The sequence below is a fragment of the Mustela nigripes genome, chromosome 1, assembly GCF_022355385.1.
Source record: "Mustela nigripes isolate SB6536 chromosome 1, MUSNIG.SB6536, whole genome shotgun sequence".
Taxonomy (NCBI): Eukaryota; Metazoa; Chordata; class Mammalia; order Carnivora; family Mustelidae; genus Mustela; species Mustela nigripes.
This window is the reverse complement of record NC_081557.1, coordinates 7,203,894-7,217,122: the sequence shown is the minus strand read 5'-3', so window position 1 is coordinate 7,217,122 and position 13,229 is coordinate 7,203,894. Positions and strand designations below refer to the sequence as shown.

The 13,229-nt window shown below is 62.1% G+C and overlaps 1 protein-coding gene across 1 annotated transcript; it reads right to left on the bottom strand.

The window, feature by feature from the left end:
- Positions 1-255: 255 nt before the first annotated feature.
- Positions 256-13,073, bottom strand: MAP4K2 (mitogen-activated protein kinase kinase kinase kinase 2). The gene is made up of 32 exons (XM_059402119.1): positions 12,912-13,073; positions 12,731-12,788; positions 12,436-12,526; positions 12,277-12,341; positions 11,915-11,970; positions 11,525-11,572; positions 11,395-11,437; positions 10,923-10,995; positions 10,710-10,841; positions 10,566-10,628; positions 10,119-10,200; positions 9,916-10,023; positions 9,450-9,528; positions 8,536-8,594; positions 7,989-8,032; positions 7,870-7,908; positions 7,740-7,773; positions 7,506-7,614; positions 7,338-7,426; positions 7,216-7,257; positions 7,029-7,113; positions 6,849-6,928; positions 6,701-6,761; positions 6,499-6,616; positions 3,039-3,097; positions 2,857-2,960; positions 2,565-2,742; positions 1,526-1,594; positions 1,305-1,391; positions 989-1,059; positions 825-880; positions 256-718 (listed from the first exon to the last, which is right to left on the bottom strand). Exons 1-32 carry the CDS (start codon positions 13,005-13,007, stop codon positions 631-633), a joined length of 2,466 nt encoding a protein of 821 aa, XP_059258102.1. The 5' UTR covers positions 13,008-13,073; the 3' UTR covers positions 256-630.
- Positions 13,074-13,229: the final 156 nt, after the last annotated feature.

The following is a 13,229-nucleotide window of genomic DNA, read 5'->3' as shown; positions in this document are numbered from 1 at the left end:
TCCTGGGCCACAAAAGAGGCCTCACACTTCAAAGCCGAGGGCTCATGCTGAGCAGGGGAGTCTGGGAAGACAGTACCCCCGAGATGACTTTCGGGGACACTGGCCTCTCCATCAGCTCTGCCTGGCTCCCCCATGGGTGGCCCCCCTTTTCTGGTGCCACAGAGAGATGAGCTGGAGGGAAGGAGGGGAGGGGGAGGGAGATGAGACCGTGGGCTCAGCTTCCCCCCCCCCCCCCACAAAGAGGGATCAGTGGAGTAAAATCAAACCAGCTTTAATACCAATATAGTCTCTCTTTTAAATACCATGTTCCCCAGGACAGGGTGCAGGGGGCAGGCTCTTGGCAGGAAGAATGGAAAGGAAATGTGGAACAAAATGGAATGGGTCGCCTGGGCCTGCCCCCACTCTGCCCAGGGCCCTTGGGGGAGGGGGAGGGGACAGCAGCTTCCTCTGGTCCAGTTTTGCCGGGGGAGGGGGGGTGGGGGGGCTGGGGTGGGCTCCCCTCCACTCCCCTCTATAGTCCCAAAACTCTTCTCAGGATTATTTCTGCCCTTTAGGCCAGCACAGCCTGGGCTCCTCTGACCGCGGAGAGGGCCCTCTGCCTAAACGGATGGCAAGGCCAGACCCGCCCCCTCAGTAGCTGCTCTGATGGCCGGTGAGGATGTAGAGGTTGCTGTGAGCCCCTGGGTTGTCGGTGGGAATGCTCTCAAGGATGATATCTCTGGAGGCGAGAGAGAACCGGATGTGAGCAAGGCAGGGAAGACCTGTGGGCACCTGCATCCGGCCGCAGGCGCATCTGAAGGGGAGTTCGGGGCACTGTGTCCTACCTGTGGGCCCCGAGCACCCGGAAGATCCTTGTCTCGTCTGTGATCTCCTGGGTCACCTGGGAAGAAAAGAGGCACTGAGGCCACCCCAGCAAGTCCTCTCCTAAGGGGCGGGGCCAACAGGGCATGGGGTTGTGGGGGCAGCCAGGGTCCTGAGTTCCACTTACCTCGTTGGTGTCCAGGCTACGGCCTTGCATCCCATGACTCCAGAAGGCCAGCACGCTGTCTTGCAGACACACTAGGAGGCATCAGGCTGCCTCAGGCCTGCACCAGCTCTGAGGACACACCACCCCCCACCCCGCCCCAGCCACACCCTGGACCTGGCCACCGAGGTTCTTGCAGATGGAAGGTGAGCCGTGTGGCTCTTGAGAGGGGTTGGGGCCTGCCCCCTCATCCAGCTGCCCACCCCCGGCCCCCAAGGGGCCACAGTCCATGCTCCAGGCTAGGGACCTTCCCGGCCCCACCCCCATCCGGCTCACTCACCCACGGTCTCGATGGGGAAGTCAAAGGTCAGCACAGGCGCCAGTGCGGCCGTGGGCTCACCCAGCAGGTCGACAGTCCTCACGCAGCCTGTACAGGGAGAGGGCTGGTGGGTGCGAATGGGGTGGTCCCCTTCTGGGGAGGCGGACCCTTACTCACGTGGCTTCCCTCAGCCTCCCCGCGGCCCCTCCACTGCCCCCACCCCTGACCTCAGGGGCACTCACGGTCAAAGCAGACTAGCACTGTGTCCCTGTCCACCTGGATCACCTGCTGGGCAGTGCCGGGGAGGCCCTCTGCAGGCAGACAAGGGAGACGGTGCCCGGCTAAGCCACCAGCCTCGCTGGGGCCCGCCAGAGGGCCAGCTGTCCCCACAAGCACATTCCAACCCCACAGCAGTCTGACAGACGCCCACACGGGCCAGTGTGGGGAACTGAGATTCAGAGTTGCTGAGTGACCCGCCTGCGGGCACGTAGAGAGGCAGAGGGGCGTCCCAGGAGGCCGGGGAGGCCAGGGTTTCTGGAGCCGGGGGAAGCACAGTGTGCGACTCTGCCGCCATGGGACCGCATGTCTCGGAGCAGTCACACTCGCATTCTCTGCTCCCTCATGCGAAACACAGGCAGGGCAATGGCGACCTTGCGGGGCCATCGTGCAGATTAAGAATGAAGGCCGGTGTGGGAGGCCCCTGGCTGGGGGCACAACTCGGCCTCAGTCCAGTGCTCCTGTCCTTCCTGACCCACGGCCACCCCCTCTGCTCCCCTGAGCCGTCCCAACCCAGTGTCCTGCTTCCCCCGCTCAGAGTGAAGGCCTCGGTGCCTGCCTTGCCCAGTCGGGTTCTGTCCCTGCGGCCCCTACCGGTCTTGGTCAGGCTTTTTCTCAGCTGCCAAGCCTGGGGTCTCATGAAACCTTTTATTTTTTTTATTTTTTTTTAAACCAAGATTTTATTTATTTGACAGACAGAGATCACGAGTAGGCAAGAGAGGCAGGCAGAGAGAGAGGAGGAAGCAGGCTCCCCGCTGAGCAGAGACTGATATGGGGCTCGATTCCAGGACCCTGGGATCATGACCTGAGCCGAAGGCAGACACTTAACCCCCTGAGCCACCCAGGCGCCCCTCATGAAACCTTTTAAAGAAGCCCGGCTGGAGTGGCGCTGGGAGCTCTGGGCTTCCAGGCTCTCCGCAGGGCCCTAAGCTGCTGTGAAGCCAATCCCTAACCCTCCACTCCCCCCCCCACCCCCATCCCCCTACACACAGCCCTCCGGCTTACCAGGGGGTATGAGAACATCAGGAGTCAGACCAGCCTCCAGGGGCAGGACGTGGAAGAGGACTCGGCAGCCAGGCCCCTCCGGGCCCTCTGCCCCCACGCACACCTGCGGCAGCTCCTTCCCGTCCAGCACCAGGGGTTCCAGCATCCCTGCTGGGCTGGGCAGGGGGCTGGAAAAGTTCTGGGGGCAGCAGCGGTGCTCAGGTCTCCATTTCTCCCCCCAGGCCCACTGCTGCCGCCCAGGGTCGCCCCTGTCCCGGCCGCAGCCCTCCCCGCCGCCACCCCCGTGGCGTACCTTCAGCAGCAGGAACTTCTGCAGCGGCTCATACCACTGCAGCAGGAGCAGGCTGGCGGGCAGGGCGGCCAGCAGGAAGGTGCTGCCCGTGTAGGGGTTCCGCACTGCAAGAGAGGCCGGCAATGGGGACCGGGACGTAGCTGTGACCTCCGCCCCCCCAGCCCCCAAAACCCGGCTCTTACCCACACGACACTGCAGGCAGCCTTTGGTGTCTGGAATCTTGGCGGACAGGGCAAAGCGCCTGCAGGGGGTGACGACCAGGGCGTGGGTCATGGGCGCCATCCAAGGTCAAGGCCCCCCTGAGCCCTGAGATGGGCACTATCCCCTTCCCTGCCTGGTGGGGAGGTGGGGAGAGACTGAGGGTCCAGCGCCCACCTCCACAGCCTGTGCAGCAGGGGTGTGGGCACAGAAGTCCCTTCACCTGCGCCACTTTGGGCAGCTCGCTTGACCTGCCCCTGCCTCAACTTCCTCATCTGGAGAATGGAGGTCATTGTGGCACCGACCCCGCGGGAAGGAGAAGGGCTTCCAGCAGAGCCCAGTGCGCTGCGCTGCGTGCACTCAAGCAGGGCTAGCATTTCCCAGTCTGAATAATTATTTTCCTGCCCACTGTCAGTCACTGAAAATCCTTCTGAGGCGAAGGCAAGATCTAAAAGCGGCCGTGAACGGAGGAACAAGGGCAGGGGAGGGCAGGAGCGGATGGTGGCTCCAGCCCCCGTGAGGCCCGTCCGAGCACCCGCACCCATCCACCCCACCCCCCCGCCCTCTGCCTGCCACATGTCACACATGTCACACGTCACAGCAGGGCAGGCGGGCCCAAGGGGATCAAGACTTGCAAGAAAACCACAAACAAACGGCCTCGGCTGAAGAGATGCCACAGGAGGCCAGCAGGTGGCTCAACTACCTGGGCCGCCTCGGCAGGGGGAGAGTAGGTATCATCCTTGCTTTGGTTATTGGCTGCCCCCCAAGCCCTCAGGGGACCTCCAGAGTCCGAGTCCTTCTCTGGGGAACAGGGTTACACGTCTGGAGGCCTCCCAGCGACCCAGGCCGTCTGCCCCTCTGTCTCCTCTCCCTTGGCTCCTGCTGCTCTCTGTCCCAAATGGCCTCTGGACGGGACAGAGGCATATATTTTTGTATCTGGTTTTTTTTTTTTTTTTTTTTTTTTCCTCCAAACAATTCTGGCTCTCTGATTTTAATGTGCAAAGGGGACACCATGACTCTGTGACTTTCCAAACACACACCCAAGCTGGGGCTCTGATGGGCCCGTTTCCTGCAGGTCCTGGGACAAAGCAGAGGTTTGCTCAGGAGCTGAGTTCAGGAAGCCCCAGGGCCGCAGGGCTCCAGATGTGGTATATGAGTGAGGCCGCTGCAGGAAGGGCCTGGGCCCACAGCTCCCCAGCTGGGGTAGCCACCAGCCTGACCTCTCTCGACACCCCTACCAGCTCCCATCATGCCCCCTGGGCAGGGCAACATCCAAGCCCCACAGCGAGGACCCCTCCTCGAATCCAGACACAGCTGGCACACAGCTGCCGGAGGTCCCGCTTGCACATCTCAGACTCGATGCGACGACACCCCCATCTGACGACAGCTCTATCCTTCCTGCGGCCCAGGCCGAAAACCCCGGAGTCATCCTAGACTCTCGCTCCCACCCACCAACTGTCAGGAAATCCTACTGATTCAACTTGCAAAGAAAACCAGAATTCAGCCGCTTTTTATCTCCTTCACTGCTACCCTGACCCGTGCCCCCATGGCCTCCAGCCTCATGATTCCAAGAACCTCCTGACCGGTTTCCCTGCTTTCTCTTCACCCCGTCAGTCTATTCTCAACACAGTGGCTACAGGGATCCCTGGTCCATGAACCTCAGAAAACCTCAGTCCACGTCACTCTTCTGCAGCGGCCCTCGGGCTGCAGAGAGTCAAAGTCAAAGGCCTCACTGTGGCTACCGGGCCCTCCCAGATCACCTTCCCTGTACTCGGTCCATCTGGCTACACCAGGCTCCTTGCTGTTTGTCAAACAGGCCAAGCCTGTTCCTGCCCCAGATCCTTTGCACTGGCCGTCCTGGCCCCCTGGAATGCCCCCCTCCCCAGATATCAACAAGGCTTGCTCTAAGTCTTTACTCAAACAGCACACGTCACAGGTCCTTCCTGACCACCTTGTTTAAAACACAATCCAGGCCCCACCCCTCCTATTTCTCCTTCTCCCCCTGCTTTACGTACCATTTCCCCCTCTGCACATCATCAGAGAATACGCTTTTTATGTTGATTGTTTGTTGTCTGTCTCTCGTGACAAGAGAGTCCAGAGAATACGAGGGACTCTAGTTCACAGAGGGCCCCAGACACGTCCAAGGTGCTGACCTTGGACATCCCCTGGACACCTCACAAAACACACGGCACCAACTCCCCCGAGGTGCCCCAGTCCCTCCCTTCTCCCTCTTGCTCACTCCGGTCAGGCCCCAGAGCCAGTCAACCCTGCTTCCTGAACATGGCTCAAGCTGAACATGGCTGTCAGCACAGCCAGCCAGCAGATGCCTCTAGTCTTCATCTGTCTCTCTTGACCCCCAGCTCTAGGACAGGGCACGTGACCCAGGTGGGCATGTCCCCACCCCCTGAGCTCCTCATGCTGTGGCCACAGGGACAGGCTCAGAGTGCGCGGGGACCTAAGCTAGACCCATGGACTTTGTGGGAACCCCTTGGAAGCCAAGGTTCTAGTACCACAGAGCTGTTAGCTAAGGCAACGCTGGTCTGGATCGGCGGGCCTGCCTCCCTGGACAGGAAAGCCTACCTGAGGAGGAAGGGGATAGAGGAAAGCAGAGCCAAGAGATGCAGGCAGATTCCTGATGAAGCCGTTTAAGCCTGGATCCAGCTGGGCCTGAAGCTAACTCTACTCCTGACCTTGCAGTTACATGGGCCACTAAATCCCCTTTCCTGCTTCTGTCAATGACCCGCATCGCTGACAACAGGGAGAGTCCCGACTGACATACTAAGGGATCCTTCTAAAACGCTCCCCCTGCTGCTGCTGGTTGAACAAAACCCAGATCCTGGGCCTGGCATCAAAGGAAGGGCTCTGACACCCATGTGTCTTCCCCTCAGGCTGCTCTGCCCTCCTCCCTCTGGCCAGACGACTCCCCACATCACCCACAAGAATTCTCTCGTGCTCTTCCCCTGCCTGGAACACCCTTCCCAAATTCATCTGCACAGAAGCCTGCTGTGCACCTGCCAACCCAACGGCCTTGGGTGGCTGCCCTCCCAGAGGCCTCTGCCCCACCCCCCCACCAGCTCTCCCTCTGGTTCCCTGCCTGGCCAGGTACTGACCATTAAGGACGCATGTGATTTGCTGTCTCTAAGCTGAGCTTAGGCACAGACCTACAGCAAGTGCTTGCTAAGCATTTCCTGGTATCCTAACGACCACAGCTGCCTCACCAGGGTCTCCCTGCTTCCAAACAGGCCCGGAGACCCAGGGGCCGGGGATGGGAGCTACCAAGGCTCTGACAGAGGAGGCAACTAGGCTCAGACAGGCAGAGCAACCTGTGAGATCACAAGCCCAGTCCCATACAAGGCCATAGTCCAACCACGGCTCTGCCCCTCCACCTCCCCCCTTTCCTGCCCCACACCGCATCATCCAGGCTCCTCGGCTGGGGGTCCTGACCTGGGGATGATGCGCTGTGTGAGGCGGTTGGTGGGGATGGAGAGGGGAACCTGTTGCTGGAGTCTTCGCTGCTCAAACAAGCCTGGGAGGTCATGGGCCCAGATGTGCGTGGATTTCCCTGCCGGAGAGAGGGAGAGAGGGGCTCAGAGAGCGTGGATTGGGGGCGGGGCAGGCCCCAGCCCCTGGCGGCCCCAGCCCATACCTGAGAGCGACAGCAGCACATTATTCACACAGTAGAGCCAGGTGCAGCGCTGCGAAATCAGCTGGAGGCCACAGAGCGATGGGTGGACGGGGAGTCGGCACCCCAGCCTCCCAGGGCCCTCCCCCATCCAAAGCCGGCCGGGCCTCACCTTCTCCAGCGTGTCCTCATGTAATTCATGCAGGTTGAGGGTGTAGATGCCTTCCTCGGCCCCCACCACCAGGAACTGGTCTGCGCGGTGGGGAGGGGGTCTGGGGTCAGGGGTCCGCCCCCACCCTTGGCCCAGGCTGGGGGATTCCTGGGCTCCCGCTTCCTCCCGGCCCTGGCCTACCCCGGGTGACAGGGTGAACCCAGGTGACAGCTGCGTGGATCCGCAGGGGGCAGCCATTGAAGACCTTGGAGAAGCAGGCGCCCATCTGGAGAGAAGGCAAGAGGCTGGTGAAGAAGACAGAGGTGGGGGGGGGGGGGGGGGGGGGGGGGGGGGGGGGGGCGGGCAGGCAGGGCTGCAGGACACTTACGTGCACCTTGGGGGTTGGGGGGAGCCCATGGCACAAGGATCTCTGGAAGGGAGGGACCAAGTCAGGGCCGAGGGGGCACCCCAGCCTCCCATCTTCCCGGTCCCTCTGGAGCGCCGTCTCACCTCAGGATCCTCCCTGTGCTTCATGGTGGCCCAGGCAGTGGGGAGCAGCGGGGGGCTGTTAGGGCCTGGGGGCGGCGGAGGTGGGGTTCCTGCAGGCACAGACCGGCTGTGAATTCCAGCTCCAGCCCCACCCGAGCTGGCCTCCTGGTCCCCCAAGACTGGACTCACCCAGGGGGCTGGAGAGAGGGTCTTCTTCGGCTGGAGGCTCAGCAGGGGACGGCCCCAAGAACGGGGCCCGCTTGATGGTTCCTGTGGTATCGTCTGGAGAGTCCAGCTCCTGGGAGGAGAGTCAGGGGACCGAGCCTGGCTGTCAGCAGGTCCCCTGTAACCTGGTCTCACCCACCTGTACCCTCTGCAGCCCCCACCCCCCAGCCCCAGCTCCAACTCCTCTCCATGCTGTACCTGGAGTTCTGAGGCTGGCCGGATGGTCAGGCTCCTGTGGGGGACAAACCAGGGGGACGTGAAGTATGAGATGTCACCGGGCCCCAGATCCAGCTGCCCGACCCCACCACCTTCCGGCCCAGTTCCTCACCTTTCCTCTAGGGCCTCCTCCACGGACTGTAGCAGGCTCCTGGGCAGGAGGCGATGAGGTCAGAGGTCAACCTCTTCGGCAGCCCCCCCCCCCCCATGGCTTCCCTCTCCCTCACTCACCCACTCAGCTCCTCCTTTCCCAGCAGCGTCCACTCCTCCTCCCACTGTGGGGAAACCAAGTCAGAAAAGCCCAAAGGGAACAGAGAGAAGAGAAGCAACGTGAGAGGGCGCTCGAGGGACCGTGGGAGAGAGCGGACAGACAGACAGATGGAAAATGACACGGTACAGGCAAGAGAGCTGTGATCGAGAGACAAGGAAGGACAAAGAAACTATGAAAGAGGAGGACAGACAAAAGGCAAGAGAAGGGGAGAGAGAAGCAGCAGAAAAAGGGACCAGAGAAGGGGACCCAGAGGTGGGGGGTCAGATAACTGGACCCAGACATAGAACACCAGAGAGAACCATGCCGAGCGGGTGGGGTGCGGGCTCATGTCTGTGATAGGCCCGTTTTTTAGAAAGGTGTGATCACGGTGCCCAGAAGCACCCCCCAACCCCCTTCGGTGTCACGGTTTTTCCCCAGGCCCCAGGAATCTGAGGCGCTCAACCTCTAGCCCAGCTCCTCCCACGCCGCCTGGGCTCACAGCCCCCCCTCACCACCGGCCCCCCTCACCGGCTCGTTTAGTGGGTCTGTTTCCTTCCTTCGTGGGGCACCAAATTTCACTTGGTGAACTGGGGGGCCCAGGGTATGCGAGTTAGCAAGGTAGTCTCTCGAATGACTCTCATACTCACACCAAATGCCCACACACAGCCCCCCACCAGATCCCCTACCACAGCACCCCCCACCAGGTCTATGCACACGGCTCCCCCACCAGATCCCACAGTCCCCAACCAAATCCACACACACAGTTCCCTACCAAATCCATACATGCAGCCCTCCCACCGGAACACCCCCCACCACAGCCTCCCACCGGTCCACCAACACAGTCCCCCCACCAGATCCCCCACAACCTCCCACCAGATCCACACACAGCACCCCAAATCCACACATAGCCCCCAAGTCCACGCAGCTACCCTACCGAATCCACACTCAACCCCCAGCAAATCCAAATCCCAGCCCTCTTACTAAATCCACACACAGCCCCCCAATCTACATACAGCCTCTCCCCAAATCCAGTCAGTACCCCGTCAAGTCCCCACGCCCCCAACTATATCCAAACACATAAGCCCCCACCAAATCCACATCCGCACACACAGCACCCCCCACCAAGTCCATATACATAGCCCCCACCAAACCCCCCTACAGCTCCCCTACCAAACCCCCACATGTGTCCCCCACTGGATCCCCCCCAAAGTCCTCCAACAAAGTCCATATACACAGCCCCCACCAAACCCCCCAACAGCTCCCCACCATACCCCCACATGCATCCCCCATTGGATACCCCCCAGAGTCCCCCTGCACAGCCCCCCACTGGATCCCCCACACAGCACCCAGACAAGTCCATCTACACAGCCCCCCACCAGTTCCGCACACACAACCCCACTAACCTCCCCTACCCCCACACGTAACCTGCTGAGCAGACTCACACTGGATCTCCGAGGGGGTCCTCTCGGCTGGGCCGTGCTGCCCCCGGGAGTGAATGGTGTCTGGAAACATGTCATAGGTCTAGGAAAGAACACAGTTGATACGCACCTGACACTTGCTCAAAGTCCTTTACCCACATTTGGTTTTCACAACAACCCTTTGAGATTATCGTAAGAATCAGGAGAAGAAAACCAGCACAAAGCAGCAAGTAACCGGCTAAAGATCACACAGAGACCAGAAGAGAGCTTAGCCAGGGTCAGGTCAGCCTGAGCCAAGGGCAGGAATTTATCAAGTGGGGGTTCCTGGGGGGCAAGATGAGCCCAGGGAAGATTTCTAATGGGTGGGTGCCCCTGGAGGAAGGCTCCCAGTGCTGGAAATACTCAAGTCAAAGGAACCTGACCCAGGCCGCCTCTGCATTGCTTCTCATCTGCCCGGGCCAAGATCCATTCTTCAGCTCCCCTCACTTACCTCTAGGTCACAGTCCTCTGGGGAAGGGGTTCCCAGGTGGGGGTCATTGGCTTTGTCCAACAGCTGTGTGAGGAGAGCCCGAGGGAGGTGCTGGGTTGTGAACGGGTGCTGGAGGAGCGGGGATGGGGGGGCACAAGTTGGTTCCTGGCCTCTAGGCCCCTGCTTGCCAACCCTTCGGCCCCTGCCCTGCCCCCATCTCCCACCTGCAGAAGCTTCTCTGCTGTTGGCCTCTTCTTGGGGTTCTTGGTCAAGGCCAGCTTGAGGAAGTGGTGGAAATTCTGGGTCCTAGTGGGCACAAGAGCCCCCCACCCCCAGACCCAAGTTAGCCCTCATGGGGGGCATCCTGCCGGCTCCAAAGCAGGGAGTCTGCTCCAGGAAGGAGACAGACTGAGGCCAAGGGCAGCCAGCCTGAGCGATACCACTGTTGTGACCGGGTGGCTCCTTGGTCATTAACCATGTGCCCTCCCTCCCTGCCCACACCGGGTCCCCGCGCCCAGGGGCAGGGGTGGGCCCCGCCCCCGCCCACAGACAGTCCACAAAGGCTGAGAGCACAGAGCTCCCCAGGTTGCACCCTGGGAGTTGGCAGAAGGTTCTCCGCCCCCGTGGAGACTGCTGGAAAGGAGGCCCCGGCAGGGGACGTGGGCCCTCACCAGCGCGTCTTGTCTCTCAGCCTGGGCGGCTGGAAGCTACTCTTCGACATAAGCATCAGGGCCCTGTGGAGAGCACGAGGTCAGGGGACAAGGTCTGCAGGGCACTGGAGGTCAGGCCAGGGGGCCGGTCAGTGTTCAGCAGACCTCATGGGGTGTAGATGGAAGAGAGGGGGCTGCAGCTCGCCCAGCTCGATGGCGGTGATGCCCAGGGCCCAGACGTCACAGAGCTCATTGTAGCCTCCTTTGCGTTCCACGGCGGCCACCTCTGGGGCCATCCTAGAGAGGGGGTCACAGATGGGATGGCCAAGTGCTCGATCTGTGCCCCCCCCGCCCCCTCAGCCAAAGGCACAGCCTCACCAGTATGGAGTCCCAATGAAAGACCTCCTCTTAGCCACGGACGCCGTCAGCTCGCCTGACACCCCAAAGTCGGCTGCAGGGACAAAGAGCTGTTCCCACCTGCCCTCTGGCTACAGCTCCCCACCCACCTCGAGGGCTGAGGCTCGGAATGCACCTAAAGGGTTCAGAGAGCAGGCGGCCCAGGTTCAGCCGCAACTGCCACACGTCCAAGTCGAGGCCAGGGCCCCCTCCAGGAGGGGTCAACCACCTTCTATCCCTGACCAAGTGTGGAGTCCCAGGTTAGACTCCATACAGACCCAACCACATCCAACTGCTAGTGGGGAAAGAGGGCGGTTCCATGTCCTCATCGGGGAAGCTGAGGGTTAAGCGGTGAAGTGACTCGCTCAAGGACACCCAGCCCTCCAATGCAGACCTTAAGACTCCACAGGCTTCCAGAGAACCCTCACCCTGATTGTGTCCCCGGGGTACTGACCCAGCTTGACATCTCCCTGGAGGGTGAGGAGAAGATTGGCTCCCTGTGGGAATGGAGGAGAGAGAATCCTGTCTGGTGCCCCCGAGAGCCTCCCCCCGCCCTCCCAGGATGCCCTTGGCGGGACCCCTACCTTGATGTCTCTGTGGATCTTCCCCTGAGAATGCAAGTGGTGCAGGCCCTGGGGACAAAGAGAAGCTCCTGAGAGCAGCCACCCAGGACTATCCCCCCCTTTCCTGAGCCCCCTCTCTCCACTGGGGCCCCCCACCCAAGCAGCTTCCTCCTCCCCTCTCCCCAAACAGGAAGTGACTGAGCCAAGAGGGAAATGTGCTGCTTCCGGCAACAGGGCTGGGGCCCCTTCACCGCCAGGACCCACAGCCCCTCAGGCCAGCTCTGCTTGAGCCACTCCACTCAACCCCCAACACACACACACACACATACACACACACAGGCCAGGCCAGCTGGGCTCCCTGCCCATAGCTCCTGGGACTGGGGGTGTGAACAGCCTTAGGGGCCCGGCTACCTTCAAGGCCTCTCGGCAGACATAGGCAATCTGCCGTTCCTCCAGGGGCCCGGTGGCTGGAATGGAATGGGTGAAGGCTGGCATGGAGGTCTGGAGAATAGGCTGACCTTCCCAGGCCACCCCTTGTGGGGGAAAGCAGCAGGCACTGCCAGGTGAAATAGATGTTGACCACATCCCCTCCCTGCACAGCCCGGGATACAGAGCCCAGAGAAGGACACCGTTTCTCTCAAGGTCACACAGCCAGTGAGGAGTGGAGAAGGGCCCGAGTCTGGGACCCCAGCTCTTCTCTTATGCCCCATGCTGGGGAAGGGTGGGCTGGGAAAAGGCTGTGGCCCTCTGGGGCCTGGAGTCCCGGTCCTCACCGTGGTAAATCTCCTGCAGGGACCCCCCTCCGCAGAACTCCATGCAGATCCACAAGCGGTCATTCCTGGGGGGTGGAGGGGGCACAGAACTGGGGTGGGCACACAGCAGAGCCACTAGGGGGCTGCCTGGGGGTAGGCAAGGGGATAAAGCAGCCTCACCTGAGGTAGCTGCCAATATAGGCCACCACGTTGGGGTGACGGCACTCACGCAGGATGGTGATTTCCTGCTGGAGGGAGCTGGTGTCGTCCCCTGGGGAGAACAGGGCATCATGGGGAGGAGGCGCCTAGGGATTGCTCTAACTCAGTGCCCCCATCTGCAAAATGGGCACATCGGGGCCAGAAAGATCCCAAGTGACAGTACCTCCTGGGGCCTGCCCCTCAGGGGGTCAACTCTCAGCGCCCTCCTGGCGCTCCGCCCTCCCTCCAGCGCAGAGGCCCTGCCCCGGGCCCTCACCTGGGTCTAGCTTGACTATCTTGACCGCGGCCAGTTCGGACGTGACCGTGTCGCGGGCCTGCAGGGGCGGAGGAGGTGAAGCGGGATGAGGAGGGGGCGGGGCTGGGGGCTGGATGCGCGGTACGGCGCAGAGCCGGCACCCTCCCCGCCGCTCTCCCGCCCGTCCGGCCGCCTGGCGCACCTTGTAGACGTCGCCATAGGTCCCGGCCCCCACGCGCTGCAGCAGCTCGAAGCGGTCCCGTGGATCCTGCAGCGACACGTCCCGCAGCAGCGCCATTGCCCGGCGCCGGGCGGGCCGGCGGGCGGGCAGTCGTGAGCTGCGGAGCCGCGGAGCCGGCGCGGGGCGGCGCGGGGCGGGGTGGGGCGGGGCAGGACCGCCGGGGCGGGCGCGGGTGTCTCCGAGGCCGCGGAGGCGGGGCCCGGGCCAGGGGCGGGGCCAGAAGGGGGGGTGCGCAAAATGCCCCGCCGCCCGGCCGGGAGGAGGCGCGCGCGGGACAGG